This window comes from Helobdella robusta (genome assembly GCF_000326865.2).
Source record: "Helobdella robusta unplaced genomic scaffold HELROscaffold_25, whole genome shotgun sequence".
Taxonomy (NCBI): Eukaryota; Metazoa; Annelida; class Clitellata; order Rhynchobdellida; family Glossiphoniidae; genus Helobdella; species Helobdella robusta.
In genome coordinates this window covers 640,131-664,324 of record NW_008704310.1, presented here as the reverse complement: position 1 = coordinate 664,324, position 24,194 = coordinate 640,131, and the positions used below count along the sequence as shown (strand labels likewise).

Here is a 24,194-nt window from a genome sequence, read left to right as displayed (position 1 = left end):
CATAGTTCACTCTCAATAGGTGCGCTTAAACAATATAATTGAAGCTAATAAACACGATATTCAAGTCTTAAAAACAATACAAGTTTGTTGTCAAATATTAATGTTGAAAACAACTGTAAAACTGCCAACTCGAAAAATATTAAACCTACTGTTATGCCGAATATTCCACTTGTCAACTCTACCGTCCAGCTTGGAAAACCCCTGTGGTCCGATATTTCAAGAACCCCGACCGAAGACTCGTCGGTCACCCTTGTCACCAGAAAAAATAAACGCCCGCGCGCATTAAACAGCGACACTGACAACAACAACATTAAAGCAGATACAAATTCAAACAAACGTTCAGCTCCAAAAATTATTGGTAAAAATGAAGTTGACTGCAAACTAAAAGCCGATAAAGTTCTGTACAACAAACGTGTCTACTCAATGAGTAACATCCAGAAATGTTCAGCCAGCGATGTCAGCGAATTTTTATCATCATGCGGGATTAACGTGTTATCATGTTACCCGGTATTTAAAAATACCGAGCCATCAAAAGTTCCCCACACCAATCGTGACAACCAAGATTCATCAATGTTTCGTGTCTGCATTGACAAAATAGATTCTCCTAAAATCAACGATCCAAACATCATACCCAAAAGAATGGCGTTTCTTGCATAATGAAAAAAAAGGCCAAGCAACAAATAACCAATCATGAATAGAAACACAAACAACTCTCCATGTACTAACCTGCCTGATTCCAGCGATACATCTTCTGATTTAGTTTCTGTCAACCCATCCAATAACAGTATTAATTTTTCAGACATTTTTATCAATAACTTTCAAAATTACACCATAAACAATTTAAACTTCATACTTAACAATTTTTTTTAAACTGATAATAATTTATTTATTAATCATTCCAATAGTCGTAGTTTGTTCAATAAAATGGCAGATTTGTTAATACTAAACGATTCCCTTTCAAATTTTTTTCCACTTATCATAATTTCTGAAACCTGGTTAAATGATGACACTGTTAAATATATTAATATGCCTAATTATAACTTTGTTTTTAAAAACAGATCTAACAAAAAAGGTGGTAGTGTCGGGATTTTCATCAAACAGGGAATCAGCTATTCAGTTAACTGCGAAGCCGTACTGGATGATGAAGTTATTGACTTTCTTTCCGTCGACATCGCAGTTAATATGCATAATTGCAATCTACAGACCGCCTAATTCCAACCCTGATCTACTACTACGCAAACTTGAAATTATCTTACCTACACTAAAACCTCCCAATAAATCTTATTTAATCGGTGACTTCAATCTTGATCTTAATAAATTTTTTTAGCTTTTTCCAACCTTCTATCATCGTACAACTTTTTTCCACTTATAACCTGTGACACACGCATTACGTCTTCCTCTTCCTCGTTAATTGACAATATCTTCACAAATAATATTACTACTCATTTTTCTGGAACAGTCTTATCTGACTTCTCAGACCATTTTCTTATTTTCACCATTCCATCTAACCTCAATAAACTTAATTATTCTGCACCACAAAAATACTCCAGACTTCTGACTCCAAAATCTTTATATGACATCAACCATTCGTTATCTGCTCAGGACTGGACGTCATTGATCACGGTAGACAATGTTAATGATTCCTTATCACAGCTATATGCCATACTCAATAAAGCGATAAGTACATTTGCTCCATTTTTACCTGTTAAACCAAAAAACAAAAGCTGGGTCAACACACATATAAAAAAACTATCCAATAAAAAAACAAGCTCTTTTGTAAAAGGCTCCGTAATCCTACTCCAAACAATATTTCTGAGTATAAAAAATTCCGCAACATGTTTACAACCATTAAAAGAAAAACAGAACGAGAATATTACACAAATAACTCAGTAATTCTCCCAACGACATCAAAGCCAAATGGAATTTGATAAGATGTGCACTAAACAAAAAACCCATCAACTCATCCATATCCAAACTCACTGTAAGCAACTAAACAGTTGACAACAAACAGGAAATTTGCGACCGTCTGAACGAACATTTTGCAAACGTTTCAAGCAAACATTCTTTCAATCTCCTACCGGGTAAGGTTGACCCCATGAAACTCTTGGGTCCTACTATAACTCAATCCATATCTCTTAACCCTGTATCTGAACGCAAATTACTATCTATTGTCCGTGAAATGAAAAACAAAAACAGTTACTCCGATGATGGCCATAACATATACCTAATAAAAAACATAATCCATTCCACAACTTTACCTTTAATCCACATCTTTAATTTATCATCATCAACGGGAATTTTTCCAGATATCTTCAAAATATCCAGAATTATTCCTATCCATAAAAAAGGATTCCTGGATGATATAAATAACTACAGACCCATATCTCTGTTGTCTCCTTTATCCAAGATTCTGGAAAACATAATGTACATCAGATTAAATTCTTTCTTCAATCTCAACAACATTATATGTAACTGCCAATACGGCTTCCGGGCCAAGCATTCAACGGAGTTTGCTATTCTAGACTTTACTCACTAAACGGTATGAATAGCAAAAAACTATCTGTTGGCCTATTTCTGGATCTTTCAAAAGCATTTGATGTAATTGACCAAAGCATACTCCTAAAAAAACTTGAGTGGTATGGTGTGAGGGGAATCGCTTTCAATTGGTTGGTGAGCTATCTCTCCTTGCGTTCTCAATATGTTTATATCGATAACTTCAAATCAAATAAAACTCATGTCCAGAATGTAATTCTTCAAGAATCCATACTGGGTCCTTTTCTATTTCTAGTCTACATCAATGACCTCTGTAACGTCTCATCATTAGCCAAATGTGTACAATTTGCCGACGACACGAACATTTTGTTTACACCAGACGACATCAACAACTGCCGAGACATCATCAATCAAGAACTATCAGGATTTTCCAACTGGTTTCTGGCAAATAAACTACTACTAAATCATTCCAAATGTTCTTATATAATTTTCGGTCCCAAAATATTAACTAACCAAGTCCAAGATCTAAACTTGCTGCTTAACAACAATACAATTAATCGTACTCGTTCAACTAAATTCCTAGGTATCAATATAACAGATAACCTCTCGAGGGACTACCACCTGCAATCAACTTCCCAAAAGGTCAATAAACTAATTGGAATTTTCTACAAAATAAAATAAATGGGGAAACAGTCCTAAAAGTCACTTGTACAACATTACGCTCTCTCAAAAACGCTCAATACGTCTTATCTTTAATACTAATCCTTTTGCCCATACTAAACCCTTTTTTGTAAATAACAATATTCTACCATTAAGGTTTATATGTTATTATTTCACAGCCATACTTGTTTTCAAATTTATTAATAAACTTCTTCCTACTCCTCTAGACCACCTTTACACAACAAGCAATTCTATTCTATCTGCCCATACAAGACACACCCAATTCTTTTACACACAAAGAACCCGTATTAAATTATTTTCATAAAATATTAAACTTACTGGACCAAAAATTTGGACTGAACTGCTTCCTCCTCAGTTACATGAAATCAAAAACCTACAACTCTTTAAGAGGAAGCTACGTAACTTTTTAACAAACTTAGATCCCGAAACCACCATCTAGTTATCTGGGAAAGCATGTTCATGTAGCATTATGTGTGTCTAAGTGTGTGCGAATGTGGTTGCTTGTGTGAGTGTGTGTGAATGAGTGCTGTGCTTGTCTGAGTGTGTGTGGATGAACAGGTGTGTGTTTACGTGAATGTTTTTGTGCGCGTTAGTGAGTGTATGTGCTTCTGGCGTGGTATTTCCATAAGATAAGATTCAAATTTAGAAGTTAGTCAAAATGTTATTATATTTTAAACTTCGAAACAATTTAGAAGTATTAGAATTACTGTTTGAAATATCTATAACCTACATTATATCGTGTTTGGGTATATTGAATTTTTTTTTTATAATTATGTTTTATATTTCGGAACAGTTTTGAAATATTAGAATTACTCTTTATAATGTGTTTGGGTACCTTGAATTCTTTTATTTGTTTAAATCTGCTCATATATCATTATTACAAATTGTCACTGGTGATCAGTACAAGAAGTCCAGATTTCTTTTTCGATTTCCAGATCATTTCCTTTCATTGATTTCATTTTTATGATTTCACTGTTTGATTTGATGAAATAAAAATGTCAAAATGTCAATATATATATATATATATATATATATATATATATATATATATATATATATATATATATATGTTGGTAATAGACCATAATTTTTACAATATGATTCAACAAGTCTTGAACTACCTTCTTTTTAACTTCTAATTCTCGAGAGAGATGGAGCAGTCGCTGCTCGCGATCTTGTTCGATTGTTAGATTACGTCGGTTGGTCGCAGAACTTCGAGTAAATGTTGGTAATAGACCATAATTTTTACAATATAATATTGTAATATAATTATAATATTGTAAAATATATATATATATATATATATATATATATATATATATGCTGTTGATGAAATGCGTACGGGCAGTGGTGGAGTCAATACATCATGGACCGATATAGTAAGCAAAGAGGTTAAAAAAACATTGATGTAATTAACGTTGAAGTCAAGAATGTGCAAAAAAAGTTAAATAATGCGACAGATATCAAGGAGAGAGAACAAAATTTGGTCCATTTTAGACTTGCTGAAGGAGACGACGACAAAGAACATGTTATGAGGATTTTTAATCACTTGACTCGAAGCGAAGTTGCCGAGAAAGCAGTTGTTAAAGTAACGAGACTGGGGGAAAAAATTAAATTAAACAGACCGTTATTGATTAGTCTTGATGGTGTTGAGTCGAAAAACTTTATAATGGATAATGTATCACGAATGAAATCGTTGGATGATGTTCTAAAAGGTGTTTGGCTTAGTCACGACCTATCAAATGATCAGAGAGATGAGTTGAAAAAGTTGATCAATGATGCAAAAATGCAAGAATCTGTAGGCGGTGATTTTTTATTCAGAGTGAGGGGACCTCCGGGAAGGGGGAAAATAGTCAAGTTTTGGAGGGATCAAAAACTGAAAGAAAAAGTTTGATTGAGAGAGATGGCACTGATGGTAGCGTTGATGATATTGATTTTGATGGAGTAAACGTTAAAAGTCGTTTTATATATATGCAAATAATAAAAGCTATTATGGTAAGTGTCAATATAAAATCTCAAGTCTTGATGTGTGTGGTGAAAAGGGGTGTAACATTAAAAATGCAATAGGTAAATTTCAGTATGTTGAGGATGATAAAATCAACGAAAGTTTTAATAAAGCATCAGGTAAAAGTAAGCCTGCAAAATTGGAAATGAGGAGCGATCGGTGGTTCTGGGAGTTTTAAATATCAGAACTATAATAACAAAATTCAGCTCTATTTATGGTTTGATTTACGAAGGCCTAGACATTTTTGTTATGACGGAGAGCTGGCATGGTTCGGCAGATAATATTTCTATTGGGTTATCAATGCTCCCTGGCTATCAGTTTGTAGACCGTTTAAGATCGCACGACCTACACCATTGAGGTTTAATCATTTTTTTCCGATCAATTTTTAGATATAAAAAGATCACTCTGCCACTGGTTACTGCTTTCGAGGTTCTGGCGGTGAAACTTTAAATTAATGAATTAGATTATATCCTACTGGCAATTTACAGACCTGGATCTGAACAAATAACGGCATCTTTTTTTGATGAGCTGATTTCGGTCTTAAAATGTGTTACAATCATCAGTTTCCGTATTTTGTTAGCGGGAGATTTTAACATTCACATGGAAAGGTCGAACAATCCAAACGTTGTTAATGATGTAAATGCAGAATTTGGTTTATTCAGTAACAAGGTAAGGAGAATTGTTAATAGAGTTGTTCCTCTTGTACTGGTGCTGCCTGTCCATTTATAACCAGTTTGATAAATCTGTGCATGAAACATGTAAACATGCAATTGTTGTGCCGTTATTGAAAAAAAGTGATGCAGATCCAGGTGACGTCAGTAATTATCGACCAGTCAATAATCTGTCATTTATATCAAAACTCATTGAAAGAATGGTGTCGAGACAATTGCTTGCTCATTTGAATGATAATAATCTCATGCCTGAACATCAATCCGGTTTTAGACAATTGCACTCCACTAAAACTGCCCTGCTACATGTTCTCTCAGGGGTTTATGCCGAGATGGATGCTCAAAACATTTCCTTGTTGGCATTTTTGGACATAAGCTCGGCTTTCGACTGTGTCAATCATGAAATGTTACTGCTCATTCTGCATCAAAATTTTGGAATATTTGGGGAAATAATAAATTGGCTCAGAAGCTACTTGATTGGCCGAACACAGCAGGTTTCGTTCAACGAGAGTTTGTCCTACGTCAGTGTGGTTCGCTCTGGTGTGCCGCAGAGATCTGTTTTGGGTTCTTTATTGTTTCTGCTTTATACATCTGATGTGCTGAAGATAATTGATTCATATGATTTTAAAAGCCATGCATATGCAGACGACATTCAAATTATGTTATCAGGTAAACCGATATTATTTCAAGACGAGATTACGAGATTCATTGAATGTATGTCGGAGGTTAGTCTGTGGATGTCGAGAAATGAATTGAAGCTTAACCAGGGTAAAACAAAATTTCTTCCTATTGGTACCTGGCAGCAGTTGGCAGACTTGGATATAAATTCAGTTGTTATGAATGATAAAAAAATAGATTTCTGGAAAGCAGTGTCGAATCTAGGTTTTATAATTGATTCAAACCTAACAATGAAATCTCATTTTAAAATGATCTCTATATCATGCTTGGCACAGATTAGAAGAATGAAACAAATTCGAGAATCACTTGATCCGGGGCCGGATTTAAAATTCAAAAACCGGCCGGAGCCGGGGCCGGATTTTAGTTACCATTTTACATACGTTAGAAAAAATACTCACATTTACGGTTATCTACATGTTGAACACCAAAAAATAACACAAAGCATAAAGTATTGATTGTTTTTTATTGAAAAAATTTCAGTGTACAAAAAAAGTTTATTATTTCACATGTAAATAGTTAAATAAGAGAAGCATTGTATTTTAAGAATATCAGCTTCTCAGCGTTGTCAGGGGGCAGTCTTGTGCGATGCTCAGTGATGATGTTTCCAGCCGTGCTAAACAATCTTTCGGATGGTACACTTGTTGGTGGAGGTGCTAGGTAAACTTGTGCAACCTTTGATATGGTTGGATACTTTTTAGTGTTAAACTTCCACCATGTAGCTAGGTCTTGCTGTCGCTGTAACAATGGTTTTTCCAAGAAAGTTGAGAGTTCATCACTGATGCTATCATGAGGTGATCTGTTGTTAGAAATACTCGTTACTTCATTTTCCAACATATCTTCAAAACAGTCCCACAATTTTGAAGATGATTCATTAACACGTCTTTTTTTTGTTGGCTTTTGGGATTGCACATCCTCTGATGTAGACTCTAATTCTTTGTTATTTTGAGGTAACAATTTAGTGACAGCAAGCACAACTCCTGCCTTCGCTTCGGTACAAGCTGTATCGTTCAAGAAGCAGGTCTTAAACCTTAGATCAAGCATTGTGGCTACACTGTAAACTCGGTCATTTATAATGTTTTGGAACCTGGTGTTGATAGCATTCAGCAGTGTGGCCTTCATTGTTTTAATGCCAGCATCCCAACTTTCTTTTTCCAAAACTGATACTAAAAGATACACCATTGGAATAACCAAAGATATAGATGCTGATGGTGAGCTAACTTCTCTGGTAACCTCCTCGAATGGTTCCAAAACCGCAGCAACAGTTTCAGCAACAGACCATTGATTTGGTGACAAATTAGTAACAGATTCATTTTCAGCACAGTACAATGTTATTGCTCGACGTTGCTCTAACAGTCGATGCACCATGAAGAATGTTGAATTCCACCTTGTGGGGATGTCCTGAATTAACTGGTGTTTTGGCAGATTTAAATCCGCTTGCAAATTGTGCAAACGATCCGTGGCTGATAACGAGTGTATGAAATGGCCTACTAATTTATGTCCAACTTTCAGGAGATCAATAACACCACGTTGCCTTAATATACCATCGTTGATACAGAATTGAACCGTGTGGGCAAAACAAGGTGCACTTTTAATGTTTCCATCTCGGAAACATTTGGTAATATTTGCCGCATTGTCTCCCAAAACTAAATGACATTTGTTTCGTGGAATGTTCCAATTTTCGAGTGACCTATCAAACGCTGATAGTAGATTTGCTGCTGTGTGTTGACCTGAATATTTTACACACTGCAAAACATAACTTTGGCGTTCGAACGTAGAAGTTAACCAATGGGCTGTCAATCCCAAATACGACTCCGTTGTTATGTCTGCTGTCCAACGCAAGGCTCAATGCTCCAGCTACCTTCTCCTTCAGTGATGAAGATGCTTTTTCAAAAAGATCAGGAATTACACGTTCGGTGAAATACTTTCGAGAAGGCATGCTGTACCTTCTCTCCAAGGTTTTCACCAAATTGATAAATCCTGATTTTTCGACGACCTGGTAAGGCTCCATATCTATCGCTATCATTTTAGCAATCGCCACATGGATACGCTTAGCATTGTCATTGTTTATATCCAAAGGTTTTTGTTTGTCAAATGCTTCTCTAATCTTTGGCTGGGTGGGCTGGATTGATACATTTCTTAGCAAACTCGCATCACTGTCATTTGAGGGGGCATCTTCGCATTCTACGGCTACTGCAATCGAAGACTTTAAACTGTTCATATTATCATACTGAAAAGGATGCTTTGACCTTAGATGAGTAATCAAAGAAGACGTTGAGAAACTTTTGGGGTTATCAGGCTTACCCCGCGACAACACTGCATTGCATTCCTTACAAACTGCCTTGGATTTATCGTTTGTTTTAACGTCAAAAAACGCCCATACTCCGGATTTCTTTTCAGCCATTTTTATAAAATTCACCAATAATAAAAAATGCTTAATAAATGTATTGTTCTTAAATTATGCGCTTTATAGCTGCATCATCGTCATATACTATTATATATAAGTGCACAATTTCTTGTACACAAAGATCAGCTTATAATTAATGCATAACCCATGTTATAGCACAAAGGAAATTGTCCAGCTCAGCTCACAATTAGTGATGCTGTTATTATGTGCCATGCATGCACGTGCACAAGTTCTTTTACACAAAGATCAACTTATAATTTATGCATAACCCATGTTAAAGCACAAAGAAAATTGTCCAGCTCAGCTCACAATTAGTGATGTTGTTATTATGTGCCATGTAAGCCTAGCCTAACCTATATATATATATATATATATATATATATATATATATATATATATATATATATATTATGTAGCTATATCATCCGTAATATACAATTATGTAGTATATATCACGTGCACAAGTTCTTTTGCACAAAGATCAGCTTATAATTTATGCATAACCCATGTTATAGCACAAAACAAATTGTTCAGCTAACCTCACAATTAGTGATGTTGTTATTATGTGTCATGTATGCTTAGCCTTTAACTTATTGACATAAAATTAATCGAATTCAATAAATTTTTTTTTTCAATTTGTAAAATTTTTAAATGTTGATAGACGCTTAAATCCGGCCCTAAATCCGGCCACCAAATTCGGCCGGGGCCGGATTTGAAAAAAGGCCGGATTTTGGCCGGGGCCGAACTTCGGTGCATCCCTAGTTATAAAGTTGTGTTAATTTGTTATCCCTGATGTTATCCCGGAAATATGTTATCAGTTTTAAGGAAAACGTAGTTGAATTGAAAGGAATTCTTGGTGATTTCCAAATTTTAAGATGCACAATAGTCAAAAAAATATCTAGTCTATGGTAGAACCGTTCAAATTAAGTTTGATTTCTTTATTAATCCATAACCAGGTCATCATGATTTTTTATGAAAAATTAATAACACATTCAAAAATCTTTTTGAAATGACCCATATTATGGCTAGAAATTAGATGAGATACTGAATTATATAACATTGCATAATAAATATTAAAATTAAATTCCAAATACTAATTGATATCTCTGAAAAGTTTTAAGTTCAGTTTCAATCCATTCATTTTGTGGCTTATGTATTTTAGATGGTTTGAAAATTTTGTGGCACACTAACAAAACGGAGGCGTCAGAAAGTTTCATAAAAGCATAAATGTTTTGTTATAAACAATTTTTAAATATTTTAAAATCCTTCTAGCAAGTGTTGCGAATCTGACCCATCTTCTGATTTAACCAAAAAATAAACGAAGTAAATTGAGTTCCGTCGGGAACTGTGAAAACCTGGATCCTGTCAAACAGGATCATTACCAAAGTTTGGTCCATATAATCAAAATAAAATTAACATGTGCTTTCTAATTTTTTTAAATAAAGTTTTCTTAAAAAAATAAATATTGATTTAAAATTCATTACCATTGCGTAAAGACAGAAAATGGCGCATATATAGAATAAAATATATAGGCTTTTGCATTAAAAAGAATCTCCGAAAGTTGAAAGAGGTAACTAGCCTATTGCTGCTGAGGGGTTATTAGCATATATCTGTTACGGGGTAATTTGCTTATTAGTATATGTTCCATTAAGTCATCGGAGTCCATCATTGACACACCCGTCCCTTGCATGGAATAAAAAATTTCGCGTGAACGTTTATTGGAGAGAAGTTGATAGCATAATCGTGCAATCAATATTGAAAAACATTTCTATCTCAAACATTAATCTAATAAATTTTCATCAGACCAGAAATGTTTTTGAGTTGATCAATTTATTTTTATGGAAACGAATTTAATGAATGAAATGGCAAGATTTTGGCGCATGTCATGTTGAAGCGGTCGTAGCACCGCCGATGTTTTTCTCATAATTATGAAAAAAGTAAAAAAACTTATTAAACTTCTTTAACGATAATCAATAACAAGCTAAAATACATAACAATAATTGACGAAATAATTGATTTAACTGGTTCAATATATTTTTTTAAATTTAGATATATTATCGACTTGTTTTAACTCGACGTCTAGATTATTCCAGAATTTCAATCTATAAATAAACACAGACTGATTATATAATTCGATTCTCATTCAAATTATACATCATGTAATAGGCAACAAAACGTTGACATTTATTAAAGTTAACTATTTGATAAAAATTATTAATATTTGAGTATTTATATTTATGTGGGAGTATCTATAGATAATAAGATTTTCTCTAAAAAAAAGTTACGTGATCATATTTCCGCAAACCAATATATATTCAAATGAAATAATGTTGTTGCTTAAATAAGATATTCTAATGTGATTTAATGTTTTTTCCTCATATTATTATACAATAGTTTAAGTATGGATTGTGTAAATTTATCAATATATCATCAACGCTTCTACTTTCAAAACTTTTCATAGCTCTAATCAAATCATCAAATACTCTGACGACACCTACTTTATCATCCCATCATCTAACTCAAACACCATCCAATCAGAACTCGACTCATTAACTACATGGTCAAAACGATGCAACCTTTCACTTAATCTCAATAAATCATTCGAACTCATCATTCACAATAGCCGTAAAAAAATAACATTACCTCCTGAACACCCATCAATCACTCGCACAAATCAATTAAAAATATTAGGCATCACATTCACCTCCACACTCAATATAGCACCTCATATCAATTACATCATCACAAAAGGCTTTCAAACATTTCACGCACTCAAAACACTCCGTTCACATGGTCTCAGAGGCGTCAAATTATTCGACATCACTGAATTACTTATCATCTCACGCATCAAATATGAGGCTCCCTCCTGGTCTGGTTTTGCTGCACAACAACAACTCCAGCAACTACAATCTCTCATCAAAAAACTAATTCGCTTCAACTACCTACCTGCATTATATCCTACCGTCACTCAGACATTCAACACACTCGATTCAAGACTGTTCAAGAAAATAAACAACAAAGACGTCATCCATCCTCTACTACCACCAATTAAAGCTACAATACACAACCTTCGTCAGTGCAAACCTAACTATCAAGTCATCGCCCAATCTACATACCAGAAAAGACCTTCATCACAAGACACCTCAAACATATTAATACTCATTAAAACTTTATCATTCACAGATCTAGTTTTTATTTATCGATCACCTCACTAACTCACTAAGTCATCATCTAGTCTATTAATTTGCCGATACTTCATTTTATATTTCATTGTCAATTACTTTTCTTTTATTTATTTTATTATTATTATTTATTTTATTCTAACTTATTTCATTTTTCATGTTTTAACATTTTTCTTCCTCACTTTTCGTATTTATTTACTCACTTATTTGTTTAATTTTGTACTACTGCCTTGCATGTTGTTACAGTTTTTGCGTCTGTCAGATCCTGATTTTTAAAGAATAATAATAAAAAATATATAAATAACTTTGGAAAATGTGAATTTTAGTTTATTAATAATTCCAAGATTTTTACTAATTTTCATTGAAATTGACACGATATTTTCCTTCCATCCCAGGTTGCTAGTTATGAAGACACCAAGGAACTTTGTAGAAAATGTCCTTGAAACAGTCACACCATTCAACGAAATTTAAAAATTACAAGGATTAGCTATTTTGCTAATTTCTTTGCAGAAAGTTCTTTAGTTTCAGAAATAAAGATTGCTGAGTTAAATTCAAAACATTTTTCAAGTAAAATGTTATCAAAGACATCAATTTTGTTGATTATATAAAATAACAAACCATTTAAGAGAATATTTCTATCAGCAGAACTCACTCATTACAACACAAACAGCAATTGTCCAGAACTCAGAGCCGTAAGTGAGCACAAGAAAAATGTAACCCACCAACAGTTTTGATTTTTTTGATATTCTGACATTATTGTTGGCGAGGATGTTTTTCATTTAAAATATCCATCCTTCCCTATCCATCCTTCGCTATCTATCCTCGTATGATATCCGCATCACATTTACAACCTGAGGTAATAATCAGACATCCGAGATAACTGAAGCTGTTTCACCTCTTTATTCCTATTATTATTTTTATTATTGTTCTTTTATTATTGTTCTTTTAATTCAACATATATGTTTTACCTGTTTATCGTTAATTATGTTATTATGGAGCAGATCTTCTTTTACCGACAACTACGTGTATGCTTTTAATAGCCGTACCCTGCTTTTAAAAGTAGATCGACACGAAAATTTATGTAAAGTTTAAATTAAGTCGGAGGATGAGTTTTTTCAAAATCTTGTCATAAAAGCGATGATTTGTTTCATTGTTTCGCAAATTTTTGAATAATTATAAATCGTGAAATGAACGATCCACTCTCAGCCAATTTTGAAGAAAACTCCTCGTTGTCTTTGAGTGCCGAAAATGAAGATTTATTTGTCTCCATCTATGAGGTATGTTATACATATTTATAGAGATAGACATAGTATAGACAGTGTACTATAGACTGTACTACAGTCACTCTATACTTCTATACTAAGTATAGTATAGCCCATAGCATCATAACAAGTTAACACACAATGCATGCATACCGATTTTATTTTATGCATACTGATTATTTATTCTGCTTTTTTTATTCTATGTTTGTATCTACTATAACTAATCCAATTGTTTATTCTTTTTTATCACTAACTCATATTTTTCATAATATATGTTGAAGGGTCATATGTTTTGACATTTTGTTTTTTTTTGTAATCATATAATCGTAATGTAAAATGATTGTTGAGACATAATTGTAGACATAATTGTAATAATATATTAGTTAACTATTATATTTTATGTGTATCTTATGTTAAGCTTGTTAAGAGTAATAATTAATTTATTACACATAAAAGTCATTGAAGGATTTTTTTAATCGTACTATGTATATAATGTAAACGGGGCATAGCAGTTACTAGTTACAACAGTACAATGATTTTCAAGTGTAAGATAAAATCTTATCTGTCTGAGTATGCTGAAGATCTGTCTGTATGTTTAAATGTTACTAAACAGACTCTATAGTCTAAACTAGACCATACGAAAACAAGAAAGCTGGAGTAGTAAGAATTTATAATATCAATCAGATCAGGTTTTATAATTATAATGTATTATTACTTAGATTGATAGTGGCATATTATTAAATAAATATCAGGAGAAGCATTTTCTGGTGTTGAACTGAGTGACTGTGCAAACTTCACTGCAAGATCAGCCTCTCTTCTTTTACAGCTGAGTCACCAACTAATCTGAAACTAATGAATAACCAACTGGTCTAAAATTGATAATGGACCTGTATAGCTCTTTCAACTGTGACAGTTGTGTCTATGAAATGTTTTATTATACACACTATGTCATGATTATTACATCTTTTCATATTTAGTTTTTTGGAAGATTCAAGCCAATATTTTGAAAAATAAATTGGAAGATGGTAGATGATGAGATTAAATTTAACAAGGGGTATCTAAGAATTTTTAAAACCATATTTTTGTTCTATTGAAATTGGGGTAAGTTATTTTTATTCAACAATGACTTTAAAATTAAGTTTCTTAACGTATTGTTGGTCCACGTATGACATGTGAACAAATTTTTAATTACCCAAGATCAATATGAATGAGCTTTTCTCTGTTTGGTCTCTTGTATAATGTACTGTTCATAATGGCAATAATGCCGATAACTAATTTAGATTACATTGAATGATCACGTGACTGAACAACAATATAGCGTGTTTGTATAAAAAAAATTTACTTTTAATTTGCAGTGTGATAAGCAGAAACATGAGAAGCATGCTGATAAAGAGGATGACATCTTTGCTGGTTCTTTGTTTCATTTGTACAAGTTGCATCTACATTTTTATATAATAATTTTGTCATTTTTAACATTATTTTATGTCAAAGTGATGATTAAAAAGAGAAAAATTAGTTAAAATTTCTAACCAAACATTTTATATCGAAACAATTTAAGAAGCCAACGAGTATTTTGAGGACATAGCAATAGACCAGTGTGTGATGACATCAAACAAACAACCTTCACCTTATGTTCACCAATCATCTCAGCACCCACAACAGAGCAATGAGGCTGAGTCAACTTGCATTTTAGTTTTTCAGTTTCTTAAACTTTCTCACCAGTGTTTTTATTTTTGTTATAATTTTATTCAACTTAACTAAAGGCATTTGGGATAACAAACATGTGACACATTTTTAACTAGTATTTTTTTATGTGTCTGTGGTTGTGTGGATAAACTTTTTGAACTTCAAAATTTTTTTTTTCTGCTAAAGTTGATGAGAGATTTCAATTTAATTTTTGTTTCATTGTTGATTGCCTTGTGAAAAAGTGTTATGCTTGGATTCAAGTGCTCAGTGATGTTATTTTTTATTGTTATTTCAAATAACCTTTTGTTTTAAAAGTGATTAAAAATCATAAGAACATTATATTTTTATCTGTTCATCATACGTATAATCAAAGTACGAAAATATTTGAATTTTTTCAAAATTCCTTATTTTTAATAGATGAATAATATTGTATGATACATTAGAACGAAGAAAGCAAGCACTTCATTGCAGTAACTGTTAAGGATCCAAGGAAGGTAGGAGAGGGTTTGAATGCATATGTCGTCTACAAGATATGTACCAATGTTAGTCATGCTTCTGAATTTTCATTTACCAAATGAATTATAAACTGGGTGAAAAAATACCATGTGGGTTTATTTCATGTATAAACAGACAGGAATGCCAATGAACACAAAATTGCAAACAAAAATTTAATACAAACAAGCCTACAAACATAAACAAACTTGAAAACGAATTCAGACTAACCTTCCAGAGTTCCAGCTGGATCATGCGGAAGTTACGAGAAGATTCAGTGACTTCTTATACCTGCACAGCAAGCTGGTGGACAAGTACAAACAACTTGGCACCATCATCCCCTCCCCTCCTGAAAAAAATGCGATCGGTCAGTGTACACTTACCAAGATTCAGCTGCCAATACTTGAATGTATTAAATATCTTAGCACATGGCAAACATTGTTACATAAGACATCAAACATAATGTACATAAAACACATCAGATATTGGTCAAATGTTGTCTTTTATTTTGTAACAATTTTGTCTTCCAGTTTGACTAAGTGTTAAAATAATGAATTCTAATTTCTAACCCTAAACTGAGAGCCTGACTTGCTCTGGTGTTTTTACTACGATCTGACCGATGAAGGCTGCTTAGGCTTGTTTTTTGTTTAAAAGAATAGTTTATCTGGCCTCTGTAAAGTTTATTTACGTTGGTTCAAGTTTTAAAGAGTTTGTTACAAATTGGTTTCTTGCAATAGTATATTTTTCATCTTTCAACTTGATCGCATTATTGTTCTCCAGCTAAATGTAGCTTTGTTATTGTCTGTATTATTTAAATTTTTAGCTATTTTCATCACAATTTCATAATTTAAACAAACATTTTCTTTTTCCAGGCACAACAAGAGTGAAAATATCAAGAGACGAATCAACCTGCAATGATTTCATTGAGCACAGGAGGGAGGCTCTTGAAAGGTGTCCTGATGATTCTGCTGCTGGTGTGATGTGGTCTGGTATGCTCTGGTGTGGTACATGTCATTATTGGGTTGTTGTTTCATGTTTGGTTTCTTCTGTGACATGTTCAATTTTTGATTATTTATCATTACTCTGTTATTTGTTTAATGTTTTGTATCAGTGTTCATTATTTTATTCAAATAATTTTATTCAGATTTCTGTTTGAACACATTGATCAGTTGTGCTTGTCTTTTTCAGTTGATTCCTTATTCACTTCATTTATTCCCTTCACTTCATCCGTCATAAATGTCTTCTATTAGATTTCTAAGGTGCATATGCAAGCATCCAACATTGAGGGTTGATCCGAACGTGGTTGACTTCCTGGAGCTGGAGGGTACCCTGCCCAGGTCGTCCAGTTCATCCACTATGTCCTCTTCCTCCAGGGTCCTCAGGTTCATCAACAAGGTGGGGGAGAACATCAGCAAGTTGGCCATCTACAAGATGGATGATGCCGAGGAGGTTGTCGCCTGTTACTTTGCTGTTGTTGTTGCTGCTGTTGTGTTAGTTGTTCCGTTGTATGTGGATTGTTGTTCATTTCGTTGTGCGAGTCGTAATGTGTTGGTTATGACATTAAACTGACCCTCACTGCCTTGTGAGTGATGTTGGATCATCAAAGGCTAGGCCCACCGCTTATAACTGTGGTTGCGTAAGGAAGGGCGTCCTGCGTAAAAACTAGCCAAAAATTAATACTTTTATGATGACGGAAATAACAATGGCCCTCAGTATCCGGCAGAAGAGGGTGCAAAGAATCTCCGGAGACCTAGTCCATGGGGTTGTGGTGCAAGGCCCTGTGGATGGTCTGGCTACTGGCACCCCACTCTATAGTGTGGCTGTGCAAGGCACTATAGATAGAAGGACTACTTGTAGACCAAGGGGTTGGAGGTTTGGTACCTGGAATGTAGGCACGTTGACAGGAAGAAGTTTGGAAGTGGTGGAGGAGCTGCAGAGGAGAATGGTTGACGTGGCTGCATTACAGGAGATCAGATGGAAGGGTGAGGGTACAAGGTTTGTGGGGGCTAAAGGTGGAAGATATAAGTTGTGGTGGAAGGGGGATGATGGTACGGGAGGAGTTGGTGTGATGGTAAGAGAAGAGTTGGTGGAGAAGGTGTTGGAAGTGAGGCGGAGAAGCAATGGTGTAATTGTGGTGGTGATGGTGTTTGGAAAAGTAATAGTGAGGGTGATATCAGGATATGCTCCGCAACAAAGTAGGAAGGAAGAGGAGAAGGATGGGTTTTATGATGATGTTTCTGACGAGATTGGGCAAGCGGGGTTGGATGAGTTTGTGGTGTTGTTGGGTGATTTGAATGGTCATGTGGGGGCGGATGCAGACGGATATGAAGGTGTACATGGGGGATGGGGATATGGTATACGGAATGAGGAAGGGCGTAGAGTGTTGGAGTTGGCGGATGCACATAGCATGGTGGTGGAGAATACCTGGTTTACAAGGGAACCAGCGCGATTGATTACATATAGGTCAGGGGAGCATAGGTCGATGATAGACTATATATTGGTAAGGGCCAAACATAGGAAGTATGTGAAGGCGATACCTGGTGTGCTGCAGCATAGTATGGTTGTGATGGATATGACATCAAAAGAAATGGGGAGGAGGAAGAAGGATAAGTTTGTGGCAAAGAGAAAGACATGGAAGTTGCAGAGGTGAGGAAGGCATTTGAAGTGAAGATGGCTGAAAATTGGGAGAGTGGTAAGGATGGAGATGTTTGGGAGAGATACAGGGACTGTGTGTTGGCTACGGCAGATAAAGTATGTGGATGGACGAAAGGAAAGTGTAGGCATGGTGAGACGTGGTGGTGGGATGAGGATATAAGAAGGGTTTTGGAGGTCAAGAAGGAGAGGTTTAGGGTATGGAGAAGGGACATAATGGAGGAAGCGGAGTTTGAGTATAGGAAGGCTAAGAAGGTTGCAAAACAGGCAGTGGCAACTGCAATGACGAAAGCATCAGATAGGTTAATAAAGGAAATGGAATTTGATGTGAGTTCGAGGAAAATGTTCAAAGTAGCAAAGCAATCAATGAGGGATAGGAAAGATGTTATAGGGAATGGATGTGTTTGGGATGGATCTGGTAAGTTGTGCATAGATGAAGAGGAAAAAGCTCAGGTGGGGAAAGCTCATATGGAAAGGTTGATGAATGAAGAGAATGAGTGGGATGGAAATGTGGAATCCGCGGTCACACACGGACCTATAGAGAAGGTGACGATGGAGGAAGTAGAGAAAGCAGTTAGAGAAATGAAACTAGGTAAGGCGACAGGGGTTTCGGAAGTGGCGGCAGAACATATAAAAGCGAGTGGGGTGATAGGAATTGAAGTTATGATGAGAAGGTATACCTGAGGATTGGCGACACAGTGTGTTGGTGCCGTTGTATAAGGGCAAAGGAGATGTGAGAGATTGTGGGTCATATAGGGGTGTGAAATTGCTAGAGCACGGAATGAAGGTAGTGGAGAGGGTGCTTGAGAGGAGGTTGAGAAATATGGTGACAGTTAATGAAATGCAGTGTGGGTTTATGCCTGGTAGGGGAACGGTGGATGCGTTGTTCATGGTGAGAATGTTGCAGGAGAATTATAGAAAGAAGAAACGAAGATTGTACATGTGTTTTGTGGATCTAGAAAAGGCTTTTGATCGAGTACCGAGGAAGGTCATTGAATGGGCGTTGAGGAAGAAAGGAGTGAATGAGAGACTTGTTAAAGCTGTGATGCAGCTGTATGAAGGGGCAAAGACAAAGGTGAGGGTCGGAAGGGGGATGTCGGACGCTTTTAGTGTTAAGGTAGGAGTGCATCAAGGATCAGTGTTGGATCAATTGTGATGGATGTTGTGTGTGGAAACATAATGGAGGGGTTGTTATTTGATATTTTGTATGCAGATGATTTAGTCTTGATGGCTGATAGCATGGAAGAATTGCAGTTAAAATTTGACAGATGGAAAAGTGTTATTGAAAAGAAAGGGTTAAAAGTTAATATTGGTAAGACGAAGGTAATGGTGAGTGGGGAAGGTGGGGAGCGAGTGATAAGTAAAATAGACCCCTGTGGGGTATGTGACAGGAGAGTGAAGGCTAACTCGGTATTGTGTATAGGATGTCTGAAATGGGTGCATAAGAGATGTAGTGGTGTGAGGGGGGCACACGAAATGGTCAGTGAAGATGAAAGGGAGGGTATATAAAGCATGTGTGAGAGCAGCGATGGTATATGGTGGTGAAACTTGGGTGTTGAGGAGAGAGGGTTATGGACATGTGTTGAGAAGGGATGAAAGGGTCGGGATTAGGCGAGCGTTGGAGTTCGAGGTTGAAGGAGTGGTAGGAAGGGGTCGTCCGCGATTGGGATGGAGAGAGCAGGTGGAGAAGGACAGGGTGAAAGCGGGGTTGCGTGATACTGAGGCGAGTGACAGATGTGGATGGCGTCGAGGGGTATTTCGGTTTCATCATAGGTAGCCAAACGGCAACCCCCGATCTCTGGGAAAATGTCGTCTAAACGTGTGTTGTTGAGTCGTATTGTGTTGTTGTTTTTAGATGCATTGATGCTGCGTTATTTTTTTCGTTTTGTTCCACTGTGTTTGTCAGCTAATGTTTTCGTGACATTTTGTGTTGAACAACTAAGAGAAAAATTTTATGACCTATTAATAATTTAATCATTAAATATTTCACCAGCTCAATCTAAATATTAAATTTATTTTAAGCGTCTCACAAGCGTATTTATCATGAACATCCACTGCTTCACTCCCTCACCATCTCTCTCCACTTAGACTTTTAAGAAGCCGCCGGCGGCCGAATTCGCCGAATTTTTTGCGCCGAAAATCCGCCGATAAATTTTACGGCTTGCCCATTGCCGGCGAATTAGAAAATGAAATGTGTTGGCCGTCGGACGTTTTTCGGGTGAACAGTTTTTAAATTTGTTGCTGAAAAATCTCTATAATAATCTTCATGAAAGAAATTTACTGACTGCATTAGAACAACCAAAATTTGATGATAACAGTCAAATATTACAACATTATAAAGATCCTCTACAAAGGAGTAAAAAAATGAAGATGATGTTTTTAAATGAGATTAAATAAAGCACAGAAAATTTCTGATAAAAATTATAGTCAAATTGTTCAAATTTTGTTCAAGCAACGATTGATTGTGCGGTGGAGTTTTAACGCTGCAACTCAGCTCATTTTCCTAATTTAAGCCAACTAGCATATCATCAGTTCCAGTTGAATCAATCAGTTCCATGTTCCAGTTGAATCAATCAGTCCCATGTTCCAGTTGAATCAATCAGTCCCATGTTTTCAACTAAGAAACAACTACAACTACTCACGCCAGTCACAACTAAGTCAGTCACAACTGAAAACTGAAAAAATTTTCCTTGAAGATTTCTTTATAATTAATCTTTAATTTTCGTTGTTGGTTGTCTGTTTTCTTGTTCATGCCCAAATTTGTGCCGATGATTAAGGATTGTTTATATAAAATATTTCCTCAGCCGAATATCAGTCCAAATAAATTTTTTTTCAAAATTTTTATTTTTCAGCTCAGTCCACATTAAATGCAGGTGCCATTTCGATCACTCAATTGCTAATATCGATCAAACATTTATTCTAAAAGTTTCAAACTTTTATTCAAAACAGCAAACAAGTAAAACATGCAATAATAAATGTACAAGGTAATGGAAAATTATTACAAACAGACCTCCACAAACAATGAGTGGCTTGAAGACAAGCAGCAACAAGTTGAGTTGATGGAGGTGCATCTGAGGAGCATGTACAACAATGTCGAAGAACTCTATGCACATAGGAAAGGCTAGTTCCCATAGATTCATCTTAATTCTTACAAACATATCTAGTGTTTAAATACTTGGCATAAATACTTTACGATTTTTTAATGTAAAACGTTACACCTATTATATATCTCTTGCTAATCCATTTATTTATTTCTTTATTTATTGTTTGTTTATTAAATTGTGAACTGCAAATTTCTCCTTTTACATATTTTATATTTATTTTATTTAGGGAGACTCACACAATTTACCAAAATGAAAAATTTAGCATTATTAAAACTTCTATATAGATCGTCTGATGTTTAATTTCGCATTGAAGAATTTTTGTTCATGATTGGATATTTAACTTGTTCAATGGTGGAAATTTGATAGTTTGAATAAGTGGATGGACAAGTTTTGCGGTTTTGTTTTTTTTAACAGAACTTTCTCAAAGCACAATCTCGTTATCAAAGAGCATCGATTGGCTGTCAACAACAGAAGAGCATGTTTCACTTTCAAGAGCTCTATCTTCATTGGCTGAAACCTTGAACGAATGTGGATATTTGTATTCATCCCAATCGAATGCAGATTTCTATATATTGCTGCAACTTGTGAATCAGCATTTGGGCCTGTGTCAATCTGCCAAGGTGTTGAACTAACTTTCAAATGTACAGCATTTAATATTTATTTTGTTGTCAGCTTATCTGCGTCATTTTGTGATCAGGTCCAGATGATAAATTCTTTGGACATCATGGCTCTTCATGAGATTAAGCCGTTCAGTAAAAAAATTTTTTTCATTACAAATTTCAGCATGATTTGAACATGACTAATCCCTTTGGATGCTGTTTGATATATTTAAATGATTTAGAAACTTACATTTTTTTCATTTTAAAAACATCAGATACTTCTGTTACATTCGGTACATTAATTATTTTGTCATTGTTAAGGATTCATTCCAGGAACGAGTGAGGTTGTACAAGTTATGCAAGGAGGATGATGCGATGAAGAAGAAGATGATGGCCAGCAAGAACGAGATGACTGCAAGTTGTGGACCAGAGGTACTTACGAGCATGATATGAAGAGCGTGGGAAAAGGATTGTGCGACATCAATAATGTTGAGAATGACTTCATGTAAAATAAACTTTGACCTTCACTAAATTTGATGTACTGCCCAATGTACGCTTTCCTTCAGGATGGTCAGGGACAGTTAAGCAGTGAGTTGCAGCAGACATCAAGCAACATAATGAAGGAAATGAAGTGGATGGACGACACGAGAGCATCTGATTTCAAAGAGGATGTCACCCAGTATATGCAAATCATGCTCAACCAACAAATGAGGGTTGGTACATAGCTGTTGTCGTTTATGTCTTCTTGTATGTTGATCATCTGTCCTGGTTATGACATTAAACTGACCCTCACTGCCTTGTGAGTGATGTTGGATCATCAAAGGCTAGGCCCACCGCTTATAACTGTGGTTGCGTAAGGAAGGGCGTCCTGCGTAAAAATTAGCCAAATAAATTACTTATGATGACAGAAGTGACAATGGTTTCATCATAGGTAGCCAAACGGCAACCCCCGATCTCGGGGAAAATGTCGTCTAAACGTGTGTTGTTGTTGTTGTATGTTGATCATCATAGCACGTTAATGATAATTTATTAATATCCTCGAATTTAATTACGGTCTTGGATTAATTAATAATGATTAATTTTTTATTTGATTATGGTGAATAATTAATTTGGACCGACAGTTGGCAGAGATGTGGGAGGCGTTTCTAGGTGTGGCAAAGGATATATCTTAACGTGACCCAATCCTCTTGCATTTTATGCCGCATCATGTCCAGTTATGTAGTATCTATTTACGAAATCATGTACGAATTTCACATGATTCCAACAACTGTTGTGTCAGACAGTCTTTTATTGACGTTATTGTTATTACAATGTATTGTTTAAATTTCTGGAAACATTTATTTTGATTAATTTTTTATATTCAATACAAACTTTCAATTTACCTCTTCATTTAGTCATTAATAGCTAATTAATAGCTAACATTTAAACTGACTAGTCACTTGTGTTTCTCTATATCACTAAATATTTTTCATATTTTTTGTCGAATGTTGATTGTGTTTGTTATAATTTTTAGAAACTTATATGCATACCAATTTATAAATGAATATCGTCAGTGTCCGCTTTTACTTTATTCTATTTTGAATTATTTTTCACTTATAAAATGTTAAGCGTATTGTTTTGAAAAAAGTTTTTAATTTGAATTGTTTTTGACTTTATCGTACATTGCATCTGTTCGTTAGATAAGCAAAATTCATAACAACATTTGACAACTTTTTAATCTTAAAATCATTGATTCGAACTAAGATTGAATGAGAGTAGCCATCTCAGACAAATGAAAAATCATGCTTCGAATAATTTTTAAAATTGAGTTAAGACATCCTAAATCGCGGCGGCGTGTGTTTTGTCCGGTACAAAGTTCACGTCATCCAATATACTCAAAGACCCTATCCCCATGCCATATCATAACATCACCCCAAGTTAGATCATGTACCAATTAATTAATTTCGAAATAAAAATTTCCTTTTAAATGTTTATAAAAGTGAATTTCCCAACATCAAATTCAAAAGTAAACAACTAGAAGCCTTGTCTTGTCTGGTGCTTTTTGTTCAGCAAGTTGACCGGTGCTAGTCACCACAAGTCACCGGTTATTGTTTGGTTCGTAATTCGTAACGTTTGTTTAAATGTACGAGGAGCCAATAAAACTTCCACACCATTCTAATTTTCGGCAATCAGATTAGCATTAGATTAGCAGAGAAAACTATTAGAGATTAGATTAGTAGACTTATTTTATTTTATTATCATCGTTAGAGAGTAGAGACAATTGGAGATTGATTAGAATTTAGATTAGC

General features: G+C 34.9%; 4 protein-coding genes across 4 annotated transcripts; 3 read left to right on the top strand and 1 right to left on the bottom strand.

The window, feature by feature from the left end:
* Window positions 1-153: 153 nt before the first annotated feature.
* Window positions 154-1,212, top strand: HELRODRAFT_172933 (hypothetical protein; the record flags this gene model as incomplete). Its single annotated transcript, XM_009019593.1, has 2 exons — window positions 154-644; window positions 1,059-1,212. 2 exons carry the CDS (start codon window positions 154-156, stop codon window positions 1,210-1,212), a joined length of 645 nt encoding a protein of 214 aa, XP_009017841.1.
* Window positions 1,213-4,540: 3,328 nt separating this feature from the next.
* On the top strand, window positions 4,541-5,068 carry HELRODRAFT_172932 (hypothetical protein; the record flags this gene model as incomplete). The annotated part of the gene is made up of 2 exons (XM_009019592.1): window positions 4,541-4,553; window positions 4,635-5,068. The coding sequence occupies 2 exons, from the start codon at window positions 4,541-4,543 to the stop codon at window positions 5,066-5,068; spliced, it is 447 nt and encodes a 148-aa protein (XP_009017840.1).
* A 1,985-nt stretch (window positions 5,069-7,053) lies between these two features.
* Window positions 7,054-7,260, bottom strand: HELRODRAFT_146924 (hypothetical protein; the record flags this gene model as incomplete). Its single annotated transcript, XM_009019591.1, has 1 exon — window positions 7,054-7,260. A coding segment is annotated over one exon (207 nt), but the record flags the coding sequence as incomplete, so codon positions are not given.
* Window positions 7,261-13,184: 5,924 nt separating this feature from the next.
* Window positions 13,185-23,543, top strand: HELRODRAFT_99725 (hypothetical protein). The gene is made up of 12 exons (XM_009019590.1): window positions 13,185-13,388; window positions 14,729-14,783; window positions 14,932-15,047; window positions 15,503-15,601; window positions 15,777-15,918; window positions 16,424-16,502; window positions 16,802-17,000; window positions 21,230-21,327; window positions 21,735-21,927; window positions 22,228-22,338; window positions 22,473-22,619; window positions 23,028-23,543. Exons 1-12 carry the CDS (start codon window positions 13,299-13,301, stop codon window positions 23,076-23,078), a joined length of 1,380 nt encoding a protein of 459 aa, XP_009017838.1. The 5' UTR covers window positions 13,185-13,298; the 3' UTR covers window positions 23,079-23,543.
* Window positions 23,544-24,194: the final 651 nt, after the last annotated feature.

What these genes read in the sequence shown, in the direction of transcription:
- HELRODRAFT_99725 (XM_009019590.1), top strand. Translation starts at nt 13,299, where the DNA reads ATGAACGATCCACTCTCAGCCAATTTTGAAGAAAACTCCTCGTTGTCT. An exon ending in AGAGGATGACATCTTTGCTG is followed by an intron (nt 14,784 to 14,931) that starts GTTCTTTGTTTC and finishes AAACAATTTAAG; the next exon opens with AAGCCAACGAGTATTTTGAG. An exon ending in TCCTGAAAAAAATGCGATCG is followed by an intron (nt 15,919 to 16,423) that starts GTCAGTGTACAC and finishes TTCTTTTTCCAG; the next exon opens with GCACAACAAGAGTGAAAATA.